Source organism: Ipomoea triloba, chromosome 7 (genome assembly GCF_003576645.1).
Source record: "Ipomoea triloba cultivar NCNSP0323 chromosome 7, ASM357664v1".
Taxonomy (NCBI): domain Eukaryota; kingdom Viridiplantae; phylum Streptophyta; class Magnoliopsida; order Solanales; family Convolvulaceae; genus Ipomoea; species Ipomoea triloba.
In genome coordinates this window covers 18,029,537-18,040,227 of record NC_044922.1, presented here as the reverse complement: position 1 = coordinate 18,040,227, position 10,691 = coordinate 18,029,537, and the positions used below count along the sequence as shown (strand labels likewise).

At 36.3% G+C, this 10,691-nt stretch overlaps 2 protein-coding genes across 2 annotated transcripts; one reads left to right on the top strand and one right to left on the bottom strand.

Annotated features, from left to right (window-relative positions):
- Positions 1 to 2,713: 2,713 nt before the first annotated feature.
- On the top strand, positions 2,714 to 5,009 carry LOC116024734 (F-box/FBD/LRR-repeat protein At1g13570). The gene is made up of 4 exons (XM_031265713.1): positions 2,714 to 2,883; positions 3,292 to 4,131; positions 4,275 to 4,433; positions 4,535 to 5,009. The coding sequence occupies exons 2-4, from the start codon at positions 3,325 to 3,327 to the stop codon at positions 4,829 to 4,831; spliced, it is 1,263 nt and encodes a 420-aa protein (XP_031121573.1). The 5' UTR covers positions 2,714 to 2,883; positions 3,292 to 3,324; the 3' UTR covers positions 4,832 to 5,009.
- A 514-nt stretch (positions 5,010 to 5,523) lies between these two features.
- LOC116025712 (protein NSP-INTERACTING KINASE 2-like) lies at positions 5,524 to 9,855 on the bottom strand. Its single transcript, XM_031267046.1, has 11 exons — positions 9,311 to 9,855; positions 9,047 to 9,179; positions 8,623 to 8,694; positions 8,386 to 8,529; positions 8,223 to 8,294; positions 8,055 to 8,114; positions 7,859 to 7,956; positions 7,496 to 7,645; positions 7,067 to 7,408; positions 6,515 to 6,894; positions 5,524 to 6,162 (listed from the first exon to the last, which is right to left on the bottom strand). Exons 1-11 carry the CDS (start codon positions 9,405 to 9,407, stop codon positions 5,842 to 5,844), a joined length of 1,869 nt encoding a protein of 622 aa, XP_031122906.1. The 5' UTR covers positions 9,408 to 9,855; the 3' UTR covers positions 5,524 to 5,841.
- Positions 9,856 to 10,691: the final 836 nt, after the last annotated feature.

The window sequence follows — 10,691 nt, the reverse complement described above, 5'->3', positions numbered from 1 at the left end:
GACAAACATGAAGTTCCTCTTACATTGGAAGAGGCTAAAATCATTAGTCAAGCTAAATCCGTGAGCTTTACAACCAATAGTATTGGGGAAATTGTGTTCTTGATTCGAGCCTGGAGTATGTCTTCTAAAATTTTAATTTATGCATGTGAAACACAAGTCTGGAGAAAGTTTGAGATACGTGGACTTCCTAGTTATTTACCTTTTGAAATTTTGAGAAAAATGATTGTGCATATTATTGAAGAGAAATTATATATTTCTGAATAAATTAGAAGATGGATCGGATTGGAGTTAAGCGAAAGCATACTTTTTTCAGAATGAATTAGATCGAAGATAAACTTAAAGCTTCCCTACGTGTATGTTAGCCAAAGCCAACGGGAAATTAAAGTATATTATTGAGTTTGAATGAATTAGAATATTTTGTTTATTTTCATAATCTGCCCATCTTGTATTACTTTTATCAAAATTCATTTATTAATTTATCTTAATTTTATATTATTGTTTTGTTGTGTTATTTAATTTTATATTGTACTTATGTGATTTTATTATTTCTCAAAACTATTGTAGTGGTTAGCAAACCAAATAATATATATGCAATTAATATATAATATTTAATATTACAAATAAGAGATACATTCATAGTTGTGTATTTAAAGTATGAATCATTTTATGAGAATCGTCTAAATACTGATCCTTTTATGTTTTTTAAGAAAATGATGAGAATCGTCTAAATACTGATCCTTTTATGTTTTTTAAGAAAATGAGTCGGTATTGCAAATAACTGTTTGTTCTTCAACATTTATTCATTCGAAATTTAATGGTGAGCAATTAATAGCCTATACGCGCCTATTTTCATTTGTATAAAATACCGTCATAAATTTCTATTCCTTCCTCAATGCAGTTATTAGGGATGGCAATTTCCATTCCTTCCTCAATGCAGTTATTAGGGATGGCAATTTCAATCCCCCCGCGAATATCCACCCGAATCCACCCCGCCTGGATCGGATTTTTTTGGGTGGTGATGGGTAGTGGATCGAGGATAGGTCTTAAAAAAGTAAACCTAAGATGGGTCGAGTTGGATTCAGGTTTATGTACAAAACCCGTCGAAAACCCACCCGAATCACCATGTGCGTGTGTGTGTGTGTATATATATATATATATATATATATATAATAGTAAAATAAGCAGTATAAAAGTTAAATAATTTGAATAATTTTTTACTATTTTTATATCTAAATTACTAAGTTTATTTTTAAAATTTAATAATTTAGTTATTATATTGAAATATTTCTATTATTTTATGTTTTTACTTTTTAGTACAACTAATGAATTTTATTATTTGCCAAAGAACTTGTGGTCTAGTGGTACCCGATTTAAATATTATTTTTGAAAAAAAAAATAAGTTGATAAGTGGTGGGTACCCGTAGTGGGCACCCGCACCCGGTGGGAGTGGGGTGAATTTTGAAAAAGTCCACCCAATTCGGGTTGGGGTTGGGGGTGTGTGGAGAAAATGTAAGGTGAGTCGGGTGATGGATCCCGACCCACCCCCAACCCATTGTCATCCCTAGCCATGTGTAACAAATTCAATTCGTGCATCGCACATGTGGAAATACTTGTTATTATACATAAAAGAAGGGTTGCTAACAAATTATAGGTTGTTTGGTTGACATGAATCGAATTGTAATTACAACACAATCCTTTGAGTTCCTCAATTAACAATGTTTAGTTTGAGGGAATTGTAATTCGGTGACAACTAGGAAAGGAAATTACAATTCGTAGAATTACAACTTATATACCCCTAATCTAGGAATTACATTTCGTGGCAACTAGGAAAGAAAAAAAAACATAAAAATTGCTATGTTGTCTTTGATTATTATTATTATTATTATTATTATTATTATTATTATTATTATTATTAGGAATAATGTTCAAATTGGCCACTGAACGTAACATAAAAGTGCAATTAGGTCACTGAATGAAAAAAATGTGCAATTAGGCCACTGAACACTCCAAATGCATGCAATTATTTCACCTGATAGCAGGTTACCTTCCATTTCATCAGGTTGCATGCTTACATAGATGGTGATGTGGCATTTTAAAATAATATTTTAATAATAAATATAAAAATTTAAAATTTAAAAAATATTAATTTTTAAATATTTTTAATATTAATTTTTAAATATTTTAATATTTTTAATTAATTTTTATTTTTAAAGTTTATTATTTAATAAATATTAAAAATTAAAAGTAAAAATTAAAAAATATTAACTTTTTAATATTTTAATATTAAATTTTTAATAGTTTCAATTAATTTTTAATTTTTAATATTAAAGTTTATTTTTAAAAAATATTTTAAAATGTCAACTCACCATCCATGTAAGCAGACAACCTGATGAAATGGAAGGTAACATGCTATCAGGTGAAATTTTTTGCATTTGGAGTGTTCAGTGGCATTGTACATTTTTTTTGTTCAATGACCTAATTGCACTTTCAGATTATGTTCAGTGGCCAATTTGAACCTTATTCCTTATTATTATTATTGCACAAGAATACTTTACTCTTTACACTTATTCATTCCCTATTTCCAATAATTCAATTCACTGTACTAAACAATGTAATTTAATTTTTTTCCTTATTCCTTTCCCACAAAATTACAATTTTTTTCAACTAATCCTTTTTTCCAATTCCAACCAAACGCATATTAATGCTTCATCAAAGCTCACCGGAAAAGCGGAAAATAATTGCGGAGTTAAACTGCGCGGTTTAGCGACTGACACTGCACAATATATCCGGCGACTGCTACTTCTCTCTCTCTCTCTCTCTCTCTGAGGCATCGCAGAGAAAGGATCTTCTGCATCAGAACGAACCTATTTTGCTAAACCGCTGGTATCTTCTACTGTTCTAGTAGCTTCAATTTTTTCATTCTTTCTTCCATTAAGTTTATGTGATTTTATTCTCCTGATCGCGTTGCAAGTTTTGATTTTTGTTAAACAAGATTAGGTTTTCTGTCTGGGTTTAATCCATTGAGCAATAATTCCAATGGGGTTTGCGTGAAATAGATAAAAATTAATGTATTTTCGGTGAGATTTGGTATGGATTTATGCTCAGCGTTGGATCTATTTGTCACTCGGATTCCTTTATTTTGCAAGCGCCTGCTTTTCTCCTGTGTGAATCATTGAATGGGTGTTTAGACTTTAGGGGAGAGTTATGATTTTGGTTCAATTTGAACTCTTACAGTGCAATTTTGATTGTTTCCTGGCAGTGCTTGAGAGATTGGATGTGATTTTTGTGCAGGTAGATTGATTCATCTTGATAAAAAAGTCATTGATGGATTCGGAGAGGGATTTGATAAGCGATTTGCCCCAAAGCATCATAGAAGCCATCCTGGTAAAGGTTCCAATAAGGGATGCTGTAATGACAAGCGCATTATCGACCAAATGGAGGTATAAGTGGTCGAGCATTACAGAACTTGTTTTTGATGATAGGTGTGTGACTACGTGCTATGACAAATCGGTTGTTGAGAGCAATCTTATTCACTTCATTACCCGTTGTTTGTTTCTTCACAACGGACCAATTCATAAGTTTGCATTGTCCAGTTCGTATTTGCCAAACACGCCTGATATAGATCAATGGCTGCTTTTCCTTTCACGGAAAGATGTAAAGGAATTGAGCATTGAGTTAGGAGAGGGTGAATGGTTTAAAGCTCCTTCTTATTTCTTTTCATGTAAGAAGTTAACTCATTTAGAGCTAGTTCGGTGTGAATTGGACCCTCCTCTGAATTTTAAGGGGTTCATGTGTTTGAAGCATCTCAATCTTCAACAAGTTGTCATTCCGCCATGTGACATTGAAAACCTCATCTCAAGTTGCCCGCTTCTCGAGAATTTGGAATTATCATACTTTGATAGTTTAGAGCTGACTATTCGAGCTCCAAAGCTCAGATATTTAAATTTGGAAGGTGAATTTAAGGAGATATGCCTTGAAAATACCCCGAATTTGGTTGGTATATCAGTTGCCATGTATATGACTGACGATATAGCAGAGCACTTTGAGCAAAGCTCGGGCTGCAATTTTGACAAGTTTCTTGGTAATGTCCCTCTTATTGAACATCTTACCGGGCATATTTACTTCACAAAGGTAACATTTTTTGTATTTGGTGTTGGATTTTGAGTGTTATTAGGCAGCCATAAGAGACTTTGTTCTTTCTTCCTTTCTTACCACATCTATAAGCAGAGGTTAAATATTATTCTTATTTATTCTTCCTCCCTGTTCCTTCTTAGTATCTTAGTATAGGTAATGACGAAGGAAGCAATCCTATGATCTATAACCATCTGAAGGTTCTCGAACTTTATCAAGTTAGTTTTGAAGATATGAAAGAGATATATGTCGTTCTTCGCCTGATTTTAAGTTCCCCTAACTTAGAGCAACTTCTGATCTCGGTAAGCATGGTTAAAACATCTACTTCTTTACTATCGTGTGTGTATATATGTTGATATTGGATTTGTTGAAAAGCACATTTGTTTTCCCGTTTCTTGGTTAGGGTTCCACAATCACAGCATCAACTGACATTCACGATCTGGAAATTTGGGAGAAAGGGTTGCCTGCTGATTGCACATTCCACAAACTGAAAGTCGTGAAAATATCTGATTTTTCTGCCGTGCTGCATGAAATGGCATTTATCAAATTTTTACTTCTGAATTCGCCAGTGCTCGAATCAATGACTATTGCACCGAGTTTTTGCATTATGGATGGAAAATTGAAGATGCTAATTGAGCTGCTGAGTTATCGCCGCACATCTCCTCTAGCTACAATCAAATTTGTTCAAGAACAAGCCTAGATTTAGAGCATGGTGACTGTACAGGTGACACCAGCGAAGAACGAATAGGATTGACTGGATTTTATTCGATTATTATTTTTTTCTTGTTCTGATTCTTTTGGACATTTTATTCTCTGTGAAAACACCATTTCTGTACAGCACTACATTTCATCCATTCTATTCTGGTCTGTTGTTTTTACATTCCCCGTCACCTGCACACTTGTCACCTGGGAAAATACACCATGTATGCAGTTAAAGATTTGGCTTGTGTAAGGGGTGCCCTAGAGCCAAGTTGGTCTGGCTGGTGACCTTGTGGTTGTGGTCTGGCTGGTGACTTGGTAACCACAAGGTTACAAGTTTGACTCTCAGCGGGAACAGTTTGTTTACCTTCTTGGTTTGAGTCGGTTTAACCTATTTGTGATCCTTTACCGGTTAGGGTCACAAGAGAAGGTTTATTTGGTGCACACCTTTAGATAGTGGCTGCGGGTTTCTCTCGTTGAAAAGATTTGGCCAACCAACACATGTTCAGCCATATAAGCATTGAATGCAAAAAGAGGGCATCAGGGCATGCATAATTTTTCATTTAGTCTATGTTTTCAATACTGGGAACAACCCATGGAGAGTTTTGCTTAGGAAGATTATGTAAGCAAATTTCCAGTTGAAGGAGAAAAGGCCAAAAAGTAGTATCATTGTTTTTGAAAAAAGTCCACACAAGACCCAAAGAGATGATAAAATTTAATATCAGGATCAATAATCTCCCAAAATATTATTCTTACAAAGCACATTTCCACAAAATTTCTCACTCATACAACAACAAAGCAGGGGAAGAAAAAAAAAAAACTTCTGTGCCTAATAGTTGGTTGGTTTTTGCCTTTAACCTTTCATGTACAATCACAATTACTCCCTATTTTTGGAGCTTCATATCATATACAGGTAACAGGATTACACATTCTCATTAAAAAGTTATTGCTTTATGCTACTTGAGATTCTCTTGTTAATTTACCAGCTTTGTCCCTTCAAGAAATGCATCATCATCTGGGACCTGAGAGTTCCATGGCTTGGATGAGCAGTGAAGAGTCCTCTGTGAGATCAGAGTATCTCTCTGACGACGAGAACTCGTTGGCTCTGCACTTCGTTGCCTCGGCCCTCTGAGACGCTTCCCATTTCTCTGCGAGCCCATCGCCTTCGAGCATTCTGACAACCTCTGACATCTTAGGTCTGTGACTAGGATGATACTGAGTGCACAAAAGAGCAACCTGAACCATTTCCTCAAGCTCAATTCTGTCATAGTTGTTCTTCAAGTCCTTGTCCACCAGCATGTCAAGCTTTTTCTCCTGATGAATCTTCCTCACCTGGAAATACCAACATTCCTAGATATTAGTTATTGGCTATCACATTTTCGAGAGGCAGGGTGCTGGATATGACCCTTCATCCCTCTGCTCAACAATCCCCTATTTTCTTATAGACTGCCATCACATTTTCGAGAGACAGGGTGCTAAATATGGCCCTTCACTGGTCTCTGTCACAATTTCAAGAGGCAGGGTGCTGGACTTGGCCTTTCACCAGCCTCTGCCCTGCAATCTCCTTAGCCACCAATTGATGGACTTGGCCCTTTACTGGCCTCTGCCCAACAATTATCGAGACAAAACTAACAAAACGGTACTCTAAACTGTGTTTTTCGAAGCAGTGTTTCTTAGTTCTTACCCAATCAAGCATCGCGCCTTTCTGGTTTGCTGCTTTGCCAAACTCCAAGGCTCTCTGGCCTGTGATGAGCTCCAGCAAGAGTATCCCAAAGCCAAAAACATCTGTTTTTTCAGAGGATTGGCCTGTGGAGAGATATTCTGGAGCTATATGCCCCACTGTGCCCCTAACTGCTGTTGTGACGTGCGAATCACAATGATCCAAAAGCTTTGCCAATCCAAAATCGCCCACCACAGCTTCACAGTAATCGTCGAGCAATATGTTGGCAGCCTTCACATCCCGGTGAATGATCTTGGGGTCACATTGCTCATGCAGGTATAACAATCCTCTTGCAGCTCCTAACGCTATTCGCTTCCTAGTTCCCCAATCCAAGGACGGTTTAGCTGCAAACACAACAAGAATGGACCATTGAGTTCTGCAGAATATATAGGTTTATAAGGTTATGGGTCAGACTAACTAATTGACTGGATTCAGTCTTTTAGTGTGGTTTGGGCCGTTTGGCACATAGTAGTGCCCAGTTCACTTTGTGTTCACCCGGTTGTCTAACTACCATACCTTTAAGGCGGGAAGCAACGCTGCCATTGGACATGTAAGGATACACCAACAATCTTTCACTAGGCGTAGTGCAAAACCCGTAGAGCCTGAGAAGGTTCCTGTGAACAGCTAGGCTGATCATCTCGATTTCTGTCTGGAATTGGATTTCACCCCCAACTGCATTGCCATCTTTGAGCCTTTTCACAGCTACTATCGTCCCATCATGGAGGCGACCTTTGTAGACATTCCCAAAACCGCCTTTACCCAGTATGTTCTTACTACTGAAGTTGCTTGTAGCAACCTGGAGTTCTCTAAATTGGAACCTCCTCAAATTTCCCAGGCACACTTCTTCTCGGTGTTGTTCTGAAGTTAAAAACGAGGATGTTTATATCAGAAAAAACTATCGGTTATCTGGTTATCTTGTAATCTAGCATAGACATATATACTCACCATTTATGTCAAAGAATATTTGTTTAGTTTGCTTCTGTCTCCACCATAGAAAGAACCCGAACACGACAATTAGCAAACAGATACACGCCAGACTTGTCCCAAACGCTAACGCTAATTTGTGAGTCTTAGACTTTCCAGAGGGCTGCACATCTGTGAAAGCCAAAGAAAAAACTTCATTTGGTAACGAATCTACAAAATTTATACATTTTCACTTTCTCGATTTTTATTCCGTGAATGATACCAGGCGGAACTATTAGCAAGTGAAGTAAAAACATCATGGTATACAACAAATTCTGGAACTCTCGGACAACAAAAACTATGCCCTCGATCACATAATCCCGAAGGTGAGAAAAAGTTTCTTACTTTGTGAACTGTTGAAGGAGAACGGGAGAGCCATAGGTGTTGTCCCGTTGCAGTCTGGCTCTTTCCCGGTTGCACATATCATAGGATTTCCCAAGATGCTATATCAAGTAAAAAGCACACAATGAGTAAATAGGATTCCTGGTTTGGTCCTATGATTTCAAGGATGTAGAAAACATAAAAGTTTAAGGAAAATTACTTGAATGTTTTAGCAAGAAGCCTTGGAACAGGACCGTTTAGGTTGTTGAAAGACAAGTCCCTAAACATACAAAGAAAACCAGTAATTCAGTAAATATCTCCCAACAGTTACCATAACATAGAAACAAGTATACAAGTTATGTCTCTATAGTAGGGCGAAGAAAATTACAGAAATGTCAGCTGAGTCATATTAGCCAAAACCAAAGGAATAGCTCCGGTGAGGCTGTTGTTGTTAAGCCGCCTAAATCCATTCAACAAAACAATCTTTAGGCATCATATAGCAACATCAAAACCACTTCACACAGGTGATAAACTAAAGGGGAAGAGCTTACAAGTATTGCAAGCTTTTGATTTGAGCCAAAGACGCGGGAACTTCACCAGTTAACTTATTATCAGAGAGATCGACTGTCTTAAGCCTTGGAAGATTCCCGAGCTCAGCCGGGATCACTCCCGAGATATTGTTGTTCTGCAGAAGGCTAAAACCAGACATGCCAATAATCAAAATGGGTGCAGCTAGTACCAGTTTCCACATATTTGAATCACATGTCTGTTTTGTTAGGTAAACTTACACAATCTCAAGGTGGGTTAGCTTGCCAATATGGGGTGATATTCTGCCAGATAAACCTTGGCTTGGAATTGCCCTGCACCCAAACATCATCTCTCAGAAATCTTTATTCACCAGATTAATTACTACTGTAATTTCTGAGAAAAGTTCTGTTAATTAATACTAAACCCCCAGAACCCTGCCCAAGATTCGCAAGTCGCCCAAACAGCCTCTCAGTCAGTCCCTGTCGTTGACTCTAGTTTGGAGCTCAAGGGCCCAAACTAGGCCCAAACTCTAGTTTGGGGAGCATAGCTCCAAGATGTTATTGATGGGAGTCGGATCCACCCATTGCAATTAGAGTGGTAATTTTCGGTCAGGTGGTCTATTACTTGAGCTAGACCCGCGGGGCGAAAAAAGAAAAAAAAAGAAAGAAAGTTGTGTTAACTTACAGGCCAACAACAAATTTATCAGTTGAGCAAGTAACCATAGTCCAGCTACAAGGATCAACAGCACTTTCATCCCAGTTAGATAGAACACCCCGGGTGTCATTCAATGAGTTCTTGATATCCATCAAAGCTTGCACTGTTCAAGAATCAATCAAGAAAGCATTCTCAAGATTACACTTAAATCTTGCAGAGCAATATAATGATCATAAGTAACTACACAACATTTGAAGTAAGAATTTTGGCAAGAAAATCTGCATATAAACATACCTTCATAATTGATACCATCTGGGGAAAGCATAGCACTGGTATGGCAAACCAGGCTGCAGCTGAACAACAAAATCAAGAAACAAAGCAAACCCTCCATTCTTACTTTTCTACCAAAATGAGATTTTGATGAAGAAGAAGAAGAAAGGGTGAAAGGGGTATTGGGATTTTATTGAACAATATAATTCTACACTCTTGGGACTTTTGCAGAATTATTGGTGTGCATAATACAATATGAAAGCAGTCATGCTCTCCTCACTCTACCCTTCACTCACTCATGAGACCAGTTACAAGAGGGCTGTGTCAGACCCCAATTGGAGAAGGAAAGCAAAGGTTTTGGTGGAGAAAAGTGAGAGCCCAAACAACATGCCAGCCACTTTTGTTCAGCAAAGGAAAGAATATAGTATAAAAAGCAGCAGAAATTTTTTTAAAAATTTAATGCTAATAATTAAAAAGAAAAAGAAAAAAATTAAGAAACCCAGTAGTAGTGCAGCAGATAAATTCAAAAGATGGTGGCAAAAGAAAGAGAATTCCTGCAATCATGCATTGGTTTAGAGAAAGGGTGGCTCTTGCCTTCAGGATTCTGTTGTTCCCCTTTGGAGAATTTAAAATGAAAAGCATATGTTTCAAAAAATTAAAAAATAAAATAAAATAAAAATGAAAAGCATACTGATATGCTGACTGTTAAGCACTCAAATCATTATTTTAATGGAATTTAATCACATAATTCTTTGGTGGGCCACCCAGTTTAGTATTCCAGTTTTTGCCCCGACAAAGCTTTATTACAAAATCTTAAACCGCAGCTCAAATATTATAAAGACTAAATACTACATGTATTTTTTTTTACTTAATTTTTTAATGTGATATATTCTGATTGATAAAAGAAAAAGTAAATCATAATTTTTAGAATAATTTTTCTTTTTTGTGTTAACCTCTTGACGTGACAATAAATTCTAAATTCTATTTATTCATTGGTTACGATGAAGTAACCAACCCCACCCAACATTAACAATTATTAATCAAATAAAAAATTTAAAAAAAATCAAATATTCCCGCATATATATAGAGGTAAAATTTAATGGGTGAAATTAGAAAGGGAATGTGTTACTTTAATTTTTATTCATTACACTTATCATTTTTCATTTTTTTTTAAAAAAGGTTCATTATTTATTTATTGTCAAAGACCTTATGGTCTAGTGGCACCCGATTTACACTTCCACATAGAAGGGAGTGGGTTCGAGTCTCAGTGGAGGAAAATATCATGCATTATATGATTAAATAAATGTTCAATATATAATATACGGATGTAAGGATAATTAAAAAAAAACATCAAAAATAATGAAAAATGCAAAAGGCAAAGATAATTTATAAATGTACAAGTTAT